Genomic DNA, 12,867 nt, shown 5'->3' on the forward strand with positions numbered 1-12,867 from the left:
TCTTGTCTTGGTTTTTTGTTTGGGTTTTACAAGTAGAAGTAGGAGAACTTGACAGGTTACTCTTTGGGCCCAATAAATTGACTAGCCCTTAGATAAACATCCGATATTAAACCAAAGGCCCAAATGACAGACATCGGCTTCTATTGTACAAACAGGCAGAACTGCAAGTTTGGAGTCCGGTGCCACCACGATAAGTTCCTTCTAAAAGGTTGTCATCATGCTGTGTCTCTACCACAAGCACTGAAACAGTGAGTGAAACAAAACCTTAAAAAAGAACTCTCGACTTTATAGTATTTGAGCATTCTTCTCCTGATTCTTTGCTCCTGGGAGCTTTCGTAAGTTACATTGGATTCTTGTCTAATTCTCTTGGTTATATTTTGTTTTTGTTCACAAATTCAGATTATTGAAGGTCAATTTTCAGTATATTATCGAAAAAGATCAACTTTGTATTATGATAATGTAATTTTTCAATCATAGGCAAAGCTAGGGAATCTTTTTTAGTTTCTCCAAGATAGAGGTTTGCTTGGCTTGTGAGACTGTGTGGTGTGAATTGATAATATGGAGGTGATAATTATGACAAATGGGCAAAACGGTTTATCTGGTTTTGAAAGAAATGGGAACTTAACCTGTAATTGTAGCTGGAAACCATATTCTTCATGTGGGCCTTTGAATTCTTGGAGACCTCCAATTGTTGGTGTTCCACTGAAGAGCATGCATGGGAAAGCAATGAGATTTGTTGGTTTAAGAGTTAGGGCATTGCAAAAAGACGAGTCTGATAATCGGTTGGTTGGTGGTGGTGGGGTTATTGAGAAAGAGTTAGAATTTAAACCATCTTTTGGTGAGTATTTGAAAGCTATGGAGTCTGTTAAGACTGGAAGAGAAAAGAATCAAGTACATAAGTCAAATAGTTATAAGTTGAAGGATGATTTAGAGGGGAATGATGCCCCATTGTTGGAAAGAGATGAAAGGAGTGTAAAATTTAGGGGGTTTAAGGATCGAGTGAAGGTGTCCAAAGTCATGGAAAGTGATGAGTTTGGCGAGAATGCTAATGGACCCAGTGGTGAGGAAGATGTAGTTAAGCTTGATTACAGAAGAGGAAGAATTAGAGAGTTCAATCATGATGTGGGTGGCAAAGAAAGTCATGCGCATGCTAATGTAAGAAGGAAGAGGGGAGGAGCTACAAGTGATGAGCGATGGTTGAGGAATGGCACCAGTAGCACGAATTCAAAGTTGGTGGACCTCAATTATAGGAGTTATAAGTTGAAGGGTGATTTAGAGGAGAGTGATGCCCCATCATTGGTAAGACATGAAAGCCGTGTGAATTTGAGGAGGTTTAACAATCAAGAAAAGCTGTCTGGAGTCATGGAAAGTGATGAGTTTGGTGACAATGTTGATGGATGCTCTGGTCAAGAAGATGTAGTTAATGTTGAGCTTGATTACAGAGGAGGTAGAATTAGAGAGTTCAATCATAAGGTGGGTGGCAAAGAAAGTCACGTTCATGCTAATGCAAGAAAGAAAAAGGAAGGAGCTACAAGTGATGAGCGATGGTTGAGGAATAGAACCAGTAGCACGAATTCAAAGTTGGAGGACCTCAATTATAGGAGTTATAAGTTGAAGGGTGATTTAGAGGAGAGTGATCCCCCATCATCAGTAAGACATCAAAGCAATGTGGATTTGAGGAGGTTTAACAATCGAGAAAAGGTGTCTGGAGTCATGGAAAGTGATGAGTTTGGTGACAATGTTGATGGATGCTCTGGTCAAGAAGATGTAGTTAATGTTGAGCTTGATTACAGAGGAGGTAGAATTAGAGAGTTCAATCATAAGGTAGGTGGAAAAGTAAGTGGTGTGCATGCTGATTTTAGAAGGAAAATGGGAGGGGCAATGAGTGATGGAAGATGGTTGAGGGATCATACTAGCAGCATCAATTCAGACTCGGAGGATTTCAATGAAACCAAGAGTATGAAGACTCAAAGTGCACAACGAAGTCCTATGGTATTAGATTATATTGAAAGCATTGACAGAACTATTGGCTTAAAAGAAAATCTTGCTTATGCTAAAGATTCCCTGGATATGTTCAGAATAAAGGGGAAAGCTTTTGAAAATGAGAACATTGGTTCTGGAGTCAACAAAATGAATGGTGGACTTGTCAGGAATCGTAGTCAGGCTGATAAAATTACTGACAAGAGATATGTGCAGAAAAACGGATTATCAAGAAGAAGTGATCAGGCTTTTCTTGAAAGGGGCTATGGTGAGGATTTTGAAGTGGAAAGGGCTGCCTTCAAAAGCTTTGAGCAATCCAATGATGTTATCGGCAAGACAAAAGTTCCGATGTGGAAAATAGAGGAGAAGATTCAGAAGCTAGGAAACTGGTGTGTAATACTCTTTTATATTCTCCCTTTTTTTCTTTATAAGCTCAAATGAACTTTAACTATCCTTTCATTATAACAAACAAGATTTTGTTGGCATGTGTGTGCAAATTCTGTGTAGCTAAGCTAATTTGTATTTTGATCTATGCTGTGTAATTAATTGTACCAGTCTTCATGTAACAGAGCAAAGCAATCTGACTCGTGTCAAAAGAAGCATTTCCAATACAATGTGTCCATCCTTGTTTATTTTTTCAACTTTGTGTACTGATACCTGATAGATTTTTTAATTCATTGGAATCTGATTTGCCACTGTAACAAGTGGTCCAGAGATTATTGTGCCCCTTCTCCTCGCTTGATGTTTAGATTACAGTCACACCAAGCAGTTTTGTTGTGGTGGGACTGCCTTAGCTGTGGGGGGCAAGGGGTGCCGCTGGTTTCTTACCTGGTTTGTTCTTGCCAAAAAGCGGGACAGTTCATATAAAAGTAAACAAATAAAGGAGGAACAAGTTGTTAAGACATCAATAAAGGGAATATCTTTTTGTGTGGAAGATGTTTTGTTTTAGAAAGTAATTCTCGACAGCCTGCATTCCAGTGGAATCCCTAGCTAAATCCATGTGCTTAAAATGCTTATATTCTAAATATTTTTAGCAATTCCAAATAAGTTTTAATTTTACAAGGAATGAAATTTGTTCCTGATAATTTCTAATTTAAATTTTGTTTACTTTGTCTTGGATTTATTAGCATATCCATTCTTTGCATTTTTAGATGTAATTTTTATATACCAGTATAAAATCAATTCATAGACATTAAGTTTAATTAAAAATTTTACATCATAGATAAGTGAACTTTACATCATATCAAATTAACTTTCTAATTTCTAATAGTTGTCTATTCTATTTTCAATGTGGGCATGTGCGCTTTTGTCAATAACCTTGTGAACACACAAGTTCCCTTACATTAAATATGCACTTCTATCTTTTCCATGCCTAATTTGAACCAGTCTCATTCTTTGTATCTTTGATGATTCATTTATCATGCCAAGTTGAAGTAGTTCATTTTGGCAGGTTAAATGGTGCTGATATTGATATGCCTGAGTGGATGTTCTCTAAGGCAATGCGTAGTGCTAGAGTTAAATATACAGATCATTCTGTATTGAGGATTATCCAGATATTGGGTAAATTGGGCAATTGGAGGCGAGTGCTACAAGTTATCGAGTGGCTTAACATACGAGAACGCTATAAATCCCACAGGCTAAGGTAACATCTTCTCATCTTCTTTGCACTGCTGTTTGTATGCATGAATGGCAATACCTTTCTACTCGTTATCTTGATGCTTGGTAAATTTCAAAGATAATCTCGCAGAATTTCTTCCCAGACAAAATCTAGATTGTTCTACATATTGCTTAGATTGAACATCATCATACTGCAGGGTGAATCTCTGTCCTGTAAGGAAAGAGAAGCAGCCCACATTAGGTCTTTGGAGTGTAGCTTTTTTGCAACATATATTCTTTTACCTTTTAACTTTGCAGAAAAAAAGCTTGTTCTGGTTCTAAATATAGTTTTCATGACTTGTATCACTCAATCCTAAATTTTATACTCTCTTGAATTAGTGCACAAAATTGTAAATTTTGATTGGTAATTTTGGTAAATCATCATGTCTTGATACAGGCATGTTTACACAACTGCACTTTATGTACTTGGCAAGGCAAAAAGACCTGTGGAGGCACTAAATTTATTTCATGCAATGCAGGTAATGCTCTAGAATTTTCATCTGCTGCCTTGCTCCTTTCTCATTAAATACAAGGTTATTTAATTGAACAATATAAAAGGAAATCCTCACTAACTTATTTCATTGCTTCTTCTTCTTTTTTTCCCCTGTTCTCTCCAGCAAGAAATGTGTTTGTATCCTGACCTAGTAGCTTATCGTTCCATAGCTGTCACTCTCGGACAAGCAGGATATATGAAGGAACTTTTTGATGTAATAGATAGCATGCGATCTCCTCCCAAGAAGTTCAAATCTGGGGCACCTGGGAAGCGGGACCTAGGGTTGGAACCTGATATTGTTGTCTACAATGCGGTTAGTGACAATTGGCAGTAAACTAGCTGTCTATATCTGGAAAACATTTGTCTGTAACCTCTGCACTATATTTTTTACTTCAAAACCCATATTGATGACTGTTAGTTGTCCCAAGCATGTCACGTGTAATTAACTCTGCATGCATGTGCTCAAAATCAGCCTGAAATACATGATAGTTCAAAACTGTTATCAAGGTAGATGCTAATGTATAGTTCAAAACTGTTATCAAGGTAATGCTAATGTTATGGATATTTAAGAAATTGCTAAACCCAGTATCTTGCATCGCCTTATGCTTATGCTGTATGACATAATAGCCCTCTGAAATTTTTGGATGGCAAGTTCCTTTCACTGAATCTACACCTTTCCAAATGATACCCATTAAGCTAAGTTCTGACTTATCTCTGTTATCTAAAAATCTAAAGTTTTTCTGCATGTTCTCTAGATATGAACTGATCTTGTTATCAACAGATTAAACAATAACCATGCTTTGTTAAATTTGAGATGACCTGAAAGGGTGCTTTGTGGTTCCAGTAACAGCAAAGTAAAATCATTACTGTATATTGTTTCGAGAGGGCATATTTTCCGTAGTCTTAAGATCATTCTAAGAATTTCGACTATCCCATCCATTGCATCTCTTCCCACTAATTGGGTAGCACCAAGGATGGACTCGTGCCATGACATGCTGATCATGCATTATCTATTTCCCTTGGCATATTCAATCAATTATCTGTGAATCATTTCAATTTACATAATGCATAAATGAAGCTATGATCATCCACGGCATTTTGACATTCTTTCTGTATGTAGGTCCTAAATGCTTGTGTTCGGCGAAAACAATGGGAAGGTGCATTTTGGGTCTTACAGCAGATGAAGGAAAAGGATGTGCAACCTTCTACTGCAACGTATGGACTTGTTATGGAGGTAATAGCTGTTTTTACTATCTATGGTTATTATCAATATTTCACATCAGCAGAACCCGTATCTTAGATTCTTAGCAATACCTTGTTGTAAGAATTTATCATTGTTCTGATAAACAGCTAGTCATGTTTGCTGACTTGCTACTATGATTATCACTCCATATTTCAACTTTCATAGAGCTGTTCATAGAAATGATAAAAAGGTTTTCTGCCTCATACTTGAGCAGGTCATGCTTGCTTGTGGCAAGTACAACTTGGTTCATGAGTTCTTCAAAAAAGTTCAGAAGTCTTCCATTCCAAATGCCTTGGTATATAAAGGTACTTGACTGATCTATCGTTTCTTCCATTTGATTTTGTAGAACCTCATTTTGAAATCAAATTCTTGTTACATACAGTTCTCGTCAATACTTTTTGGAGAGATGGTAAGACAGAAGAGGCTGTGTTGGCTGTTAAAGACATGGAAAGACGGGGAATTGTGGGTTCAGCTGCTCTTTATTATGATCTTGCACGCTGTCTCTGTACATCTGGAAGGTGTCAAGAAGCACTAGATCTGGTAATCCTTTTATGTTTAGTCTGCTATGTTTCTGTTTTGCATTTATATTTAAAACTGAATCTAAAGAACACTGTATTCTAGCTAAACGATCTGCATGCATTGAATGGTGTGTTACTAATTAGTGTTAATGAGCACGGAGAGCTATATCACTGCAAAAAGCAGAAATCTGTGTATATTGATAACTGTTGCCTGCCCAGTGAAGTTTTGAGTTTGTACTACTGTTGAATGTACAAAGAAAATGCATGTTTTTCAAGTGCCTCTTTGGTTCATTGAGAGACTGAAGAAGCCTTGGGCTGCACAATTGGGGCCCTTTCCTTAACTGCTGGGATGTCTCTTTGGGTATTTAACAGTTTGCAAGCTTTAAAGCTATATATTTTGTACACTCATTGATGCCTTTGTAGAACTCCATGATATAAACAAGTAGATTGCAACAGGTTTGGTGTCGCTTCAACTACCTGCAATTTGTGTGCTTATTATTACCACTAGCTTTTCTTTGAACAAACAGTCCATCACAACCTCCTTTCATTTCACAGATTGAGAAAATATGCAAGGTTGCTAATAAGCCGCTCGTAGTAACTTACACTGGCTTAATCCAAGCTTGTCTGGACTCTGGAAGCATCCAAAACGCTGTGTACATTTTCAATCAAATGAGGAACTTTTGCCCCCCAAATCTTGTTACTTGCAATATAATGCTGAAAGCGTATCTAGAACATGGATTGTTTGAAGAAGCAAATAAGCTTTTCAACAAGATGTTAGACGATGGCAATCATATCAGCAGAAGATCTGATTACAAGTTTCGGGTAATACCAGATATCTATACTTTCAACACCATGCTTGATGCAAGCATTGCAGAGAACAAGTGGGATGATTTTGAGTACATTTATCAAAAGATGTTGCGCCATGGGTTCCATTTCAATTCTAACCGTCATCTTCGAATGGTACTGGATGCTTCTAGAGCTGGAAAGGTACTTCTGAAATCTATTGTGATTATTTGAAATTACACTTGTCCGTGAACATATTATTGGAATGGATGTTTATATCATCCCCATAAAAATAACACTACGCTGCCAAACTGCATCTATGTCCTGACTGAATAGCCTGATTCAAGGTGGTGATATTATATGAGAACAGTCAAAAGCACTTGTAGGAATATAATGGATGCCTTGTTGAATTTCTTTGGGAGGGATGATAAGAACTTATCCTTGTAGTACACTTTGGATGCAATCTTCGTAAAATGCTTCTAGGTAATTCATCTGTTAGAAAATTCTGAATTCTGAAAATTTTAGGAAGTGTAAAATCTCAGAATTCAGAGTTATGGAAATCCAAATTTCTTGTCCTTATCCTCTTCAAATTTTAGATATAAACTGTCATGAGAAATTGAAATTTCTCACTTTATCCTTTCAAGACTTCAGATTTAGTACAAAAGAATTGTTCATGATTATATTAATAAAAACAAAAATACATGTAGTATGTGTGTAGTGGCAACGATTAAACAGCATCAATAGTGTTCTTTTTGTTTCTAATCTTCAATTCAAGAGAAGTTACAAATTCCCATTGTGACTGCAGGGAGAAGTTTTGGAAATAACTTGGAAGCACTTGGAGCAGGAAGATAGGATTCCTCCGCCACCTCTTGTCAAAGAAAGATTTTGCATGATGCTTGAAAAAGAAGACTTCGATTCTGCTCTTGCTTGTATTACCACAAATTCTGCTGGAGAGCCTCAAGCATTCTGCAAGAGTGCCTGGTTGAATTTATTCGAAGAAAACGCTCAGCGGTTTAGAAAGGACACCCTCATGCGGCTAATGCATGAGGTGCGTGTGCTTGCTGCTCAAAGCAACTCGCCAAACCCTGTATTGCAAAATCTATTAATATCCTGTAGTGATTATAATAGGCCTCGTGTAAAGGTTCCTGGATTCAATCAAACATAGATTTTGTGTACAGTTAAATCATGAAAATCCTTGAAATCTTAATGGAATGCACTCGTGCAGCTAGCAAACTAGTAATGATGATAGGCTTTAGGGTGAGAATGAGTCTCGAAATTATTCGTCCTGAGAATGCCTCAAGACTTTGTGGGCCAATTAAGGAGTTTCTATCAGAATAAAGCTCCGCAATCTATCAAGAAACCACTGAAAAGGGCTTGGGTACCCCCTACTATGCAGGACTCGATGGGATCTCTGCTTTAGAACATTTCAAGCTGTTAAGCTTGTTATAGGTATCTAAGTTCTATGAAGGTAAGCCTTAAAAATGGCTTCAGATGTATCTACTTGTTCAAGATCTAGAATGCTTGTGATATACTGTGTTCCTCAGTGTGGTTTTAAATAATGTATGAGCAAGCTTTCTTGAAGCCTCGTCTTGTGATTACATGCCCAAACTAGCTAGTCGAATACATGAAGGGACAATAGAGATTCCGAGGAGATATATATTTTTTTTTTTGGAAAATTGATTTTTCTTAGTTATTATCTTTTTTATTTTATTTTAAGGTTTGGTTTTCTTAATTGATTTTAGGAATTGTAAAATGATACTACTTGGTACGGTAAATTATGGAGAAATAAGATTTTAAATTAGAGTTTTTGATATAATGATCCTATTTGGTAGAGATTTGTAGACTTTTGTGCTTATGAGCTTTATATTTTTCCATTTGTGACAAGTCTTTCTTATTCTATCCTCGTCATCGAATGTAGTTCCTATGGATGTTCTGCTTGCTCTAATACAAGTTTCTAGTTTTCACTTGAGTTCATATAACACATATGTTGTCGATATATATGATATGATCGTAAACATGATGGTTTTTGTGAAACATGGCCTAATCAAACATCTAAATTCATGATCAGTTGATTAGATCAGAGAAATTTGGACGTGCCTGCTTTTCCATACAAGGACATGTCTAAATATAAGATGGTTTCCAAGAGGTTATTCTGGATTTTATGTTTGCTCTTATTGCAAAAATCGATTACCATATCAGATGATTGCATCTGCATTTAACAATTTATAACATTGACGGTTTCTTTCATTAGAGATATTGAATATTATGAGAAAAAGTGTGATGTGATTCAAGAAAACTTGAAGGTTATCTGTGATTGAATCTGATCAGATCCATTCGATTCATTTTCTGGCTGAATGCCTAAATATTTTGTTTTGGGCAAGGAGGAAAAGGTTGTTTCAGGGATTTCTTTAGGTTCTGTGTTGATATATAAGATTGTTGCTTTAAGCTTCCTGTTACAGTGTTAAATGTGCACGGGGTGCACATCTAAGGCATGCTGTCCAATACCAGGTCTAAGGGTGCTGGCAGCCATGCCAACGATGGGATATATTAGCAGCGCAGATTTATGCGGCTGTAAGTTTGTCAAAGGAAACATCGGCAGCACAGAATGCTAGGCTTGACGATGGAATGTCCAAGCTAGAATGGAAGACTCGTCAGTGGCATAGGCTGGCGAGAACTGGGGCTGTCGAGAAATGCGGGGTAGCGCAGGATGTTGACAAACATGGGCTTGGCGATGGAATGTTCAAGCCAGACAAGGAAACTCGTCAGGGGCATAGGCTGGCGAGAACTGGGGCTGTCGAGGAATGCGGCAGCACAGATTGGTGATGTCTATAGGCTTGGCGATGGAATGTCCAAGCGAGACAGGAAAACTCGTCTGGGATATGGGCGGACGAGAATTGGGGCTGTTAAGGAATTCAGCAGCGCAGACACTGGGGGCCTGCGCGCAGATGGGAATTCGGCAGCGCAAGATTTGGCTAGCTTGCACGCAAATGCGAATGCGGCCGTGCAGACATTGGGGCTTGCACGCAGTTGCGAATTCGGCAGCGAAGGAATTGGGGCCTGCATGCAGATGCGAATTCGGCAGCGCAGGAATTGGGGCCTGCACGCAAAAGCGAATTTGGCAATGCAAGATTGGGGCCTGCACGCAGTTGTGAATTCGGCAGCGCAGGAATTCGGGCCTGCACGCAAAAGCGAATTTGGCAATGCAAGATTGGGGCCTGCACGCAGTTGTGAATTCGGCAGCGCAGGATTTGGGGCCTGCACGCAGAAGCGAATTGGGCAGTGCAAGATTGGGCAGCCTGCACGTAGATGTGCATTCGGCAGCGCAGACATGGGGGTCTGCACGCAGATGTGGATTTGGCATCGCAGTATTTGGCGACCATACCTAGGGTGCGCACTCAGCAGCGCACAAGAGCTTGCATAAGTCAGGGGCTTGACTTGGCAAGATCTAAAACTTGGATGAGGGACTGTCCAAGGCATGTGGGTGATTCAACAGCAGATGAAGCTAGAGCTGGCAAATGGAGTTGCCAGGCAAGCATGCAGAAAGTGGGAGCATAACTGGGGTGTTTCCAAGTTGCTGAAATCATGAAGCACATGGGGGAGGAAGTTCTCCACTATATCCTGAAATGGGGATATGGGTGAGCCACAAATGATCATGGGGATCATGGGGGAGTAAGTACCTATTATGTCCTGAAATATGGGGATCATGGAGGTGCCCTGCAGCTCACATACTTGGCTATAAATGGTGATGGTAATTCTTTGTTGTATAGGGAGAATACATAGAGAATAGAATGCATAGAGAGGAAATAACGTATGTAAACTTGTTGGTGTAGCATGCGAATTCTGTGCATAGCACACGTTGTGTAATCCTTTGTTGATGTGATAAATAAAGGTTGAGAGGTATTCTTGTAATCTCGGTGTGCTTGGTTAAGAGCAATTCTACTTGTGTATTCTGCTTGTCTTTAACATGGGAAAGTGGGGAAACCTCTCGGGTGAGGGAAACACTTAGTTAATAGGCAAACACGAGTGGATAAATGAGGGAAGGCTGAGTCTAGCGAGGGACTAGGCTGCCGCACGGGTTTATTCGCGTAGCGAAAAATTACCCCGTGACACTTCCCATGGTATGGAAAATTCCGGTTGATGCTTCCTGTGCTCAAGGAATGATTGTATTCGTATCACCATTCTTTGTTCATCCCAGAAGGAAAAGCTGCCGCGTAGATCTTCTAGTCTTGACTTGTCTGTTTTCAGTGCACTGCAAACCAGCTGAAGAACAGCAACATGCTGTGAATATTCTGGACTTGACATCTTGTCTATGGTTTAACCTTGTTTTCTCTCCTTATTGATTCCGTCTTACGATTATACAGAACAGCTAAAATTTGATGCAAGTCAGCATGAGTTTTTCGGGAAAAAATGTAGCTGAGCGTGATTTGGAAGATTTCAACGAAAGCATGCATGATGCTGCTGCTGATGAAGCTGGAACTGAAGCATGTATGAATTGATTAATTCTCTGCCAATCTGCCTTGAACAGAAAACATTCTTGCTTAAACTTCTCAGCTGCTCATGCTTCAGCAAATTTTGGCCACGGCCTCATATAACTCCTACAGTTGAACAGGATGAGCAGCACTGTAAGCCTAGGATATGCTACTAAAAGAGTTTCTACTCCTATGGAAAGTGAGTAAAACTAGTGCATCATTTCATTTACTGCTGCTGATGATAAACTTATCAAGTGATTTTTTCAAAAACCAGATTGATTTTCAAACTTCTTCTTTGCAGCAAGATTCGTTATGGCACAGCCAAAACATCGGCGACAGACTGGAAGTGTGAAATGGTTTGCTACTCGAAGGGGCTATGGCTTTCCAGCACCAAGTGATGGAAGCAAAATTCTATTTGTTAATTATTCATCTCTTAAATCAGATGGCTGCCTACTTCCATCGAGGACGAAATCCTCAGGGGCTCTGAAGGAAAAACACAAGCCATTAATATCACAGCTCCTGGTGGAAGATTGCTTCAAAACAGCAGAAAACTTGGTCCTGGAGAGAGCATCACTGGAAGCAGCAGCAGCAGATCCATGAGTTTCCTTTGCTCCAATACTAGCAGTTTCAATAATGTTGGACCTTGTTTTATCCGTGGCCAGTTGGGGCACTTGGCGAAGAATCATCTCTTCAACCAAATATATTTTTATCCTTTTTACATCCGTTTCTACTATCCTCAACTCTATCCAAACCAACCAAAGAGTTCAATTCAAGTTTCCAAAGGGTTTAATTCTTGATGAATCCTGACGAGGAACATCTCATTTCTTTAGCATGGAAGCCTTCTCCGGTTGAAATATTTAGCGGGCTTAGAAGGCTTTGTATATGAAGATTTAACATCAAGTCTATTGACCCAAACCCAGTGCTCCAAGCTTATGGCAAGCATCCATCTTTTTTGGTCTTTGGCAAGCATCCATCTTATCTCAAACCACTTGCAATTTGTTTGATGGGTCTAATTATACTTGAAGTGATATCAAATGATAAGAAATCAAAGTTTGTCTAGGTGGGAATAAAGCTTTAGGAGGACTGTCTAAATCTTATACTAGTATAAAAACTATTTACTAATCTTTAGCTTTTTAGCCATTCTCATCATGTCATTTTGTAACCAAAAAAAAAAAATACTGCACATGCCTTCATCTCTTCCCTATCTTCTTTTTATCTCTAAAAAATATTAATCTCTATCCATGTTTATTTTGTTTTTAGAAAATTTAAGGTTTAAATTTCTGTTTATTTTTGTGTTTTAAAAAATTTAAATTTATTTTATTTTTTATTTACTTCAAATTAATATTTTTAATATTTTCATATTATTTTGATATACTAATATTAAAAATAATTTTTAAAAAATATTATTTTAATATATTTTTAAATTAAAAATATTTTAAAAAATAATATCTATTACAGTCTTCAAAACGATAGTACCTCTCAAGGACCAGTGGCTTTTGTCTTCTTCTTTCTTCCTTCCGAGGAATTTTCCTTAAAAGCTAAGTGTTTGAAAGATTTTTAAAAGTTGTTTTGAAAGCTCTATCACCTGTTAGGGATATTTACATGTATTTGATGAAACTGAGATTATATTTATTTTAAAGTCCAATATTAAGATATTTTCGTGAATAGAGTAATATAACATATAGTTGCTATCGATCAAGGATTAGATATCACAGAATTAAACCT

General features: G+C 38.1%; 1 protein-coding gene across 3 annotated transcripts; it reads left to right on the forward strand.

Annotated features, from left to right (window-relative positions):
• The first annotated feature begins 136 nt into the window (after window positions 1-136).
• EMB2279 (pentatricopeptide (PPR) repeat-containing protein) lies at window positions 137-8,324 on the forward strand. 3 transcript variants are annotated; one of them, XM_011007023.1, is made up of 10 exons: window positions 137-1,477; window positions 1,829-2,369; window positions 3,431-3,622; window positions 4,034-4,115; window positions 4,254-4,442; window positions 5,250-5,363; window positions 5,587-5,677; window positions 5,755-5,912; window positions 6,446-6,877; window positions 7,479-8,324. In XM_011007023.1, exons 1-10 carry the CDS (start codon window positions 559-561, stop codon window positions 7,836-7,838), a joined length of 3,078 nt encoding a protein of 1,025 aa, XP_011005325.1. In that variant the 5' UTR covers window positions 137-558; the 3' UTR covers window positions 7,839-8,324. The 3 variants fall into 3 exon arrangements, with proteins under 3 accessions (XP_011005325.1, XP_011005324.1, XP_011005323.1); XM_011007022.1 differs by having other exon boundaries at window positions 137-335; window positions 478-2,369; XM_011007021.1 differs by having other exon boundaries at window positions 137-2,369.
• Window positions 8,325-12,867: the final 4,543 nt, after the last annotated feature.

Source organism: Populus euphratica, unplaced genomic scaffold (assembly GCF_000495115.2).
Source record: "Populus euphratica unplaced genomic scaffold, PopEup_1.0 scaffold298.1, whole genome shotgun sequence".
Taxonomy (NCBI): domain Eukaryota; kingdom Viridiplantae; phylum Streptophyta; class Magnoliopsida; order Malpighiales; family Salicaceae; genus Populus; species Populus euphratica.

Bases quoted from the DNA above. Each gene is read 5' to 3' on its own strand.
- EMB2279 (XM_011007021.1), top strand. From the start codon at position 559: ATGGAGGTGATAATTATGACAAATGGGCAAAACGGTTTATCTGGTTTT. The intron at 4,116-4,253 runs GTAATGCTCTAG...TGTTCTCTCCAG, and splicing joins ATTTATTTCATGCAATGCAG to CAAGAAATGTGTTTGTATCC. The intron at 4,443-5,249 runs GTTAGTGACAAT...TTCTGTATGTAG, and splicing joins ATATTGTTGTCTACAATGCG to GTCCTAAATGCTTGTGTTCG.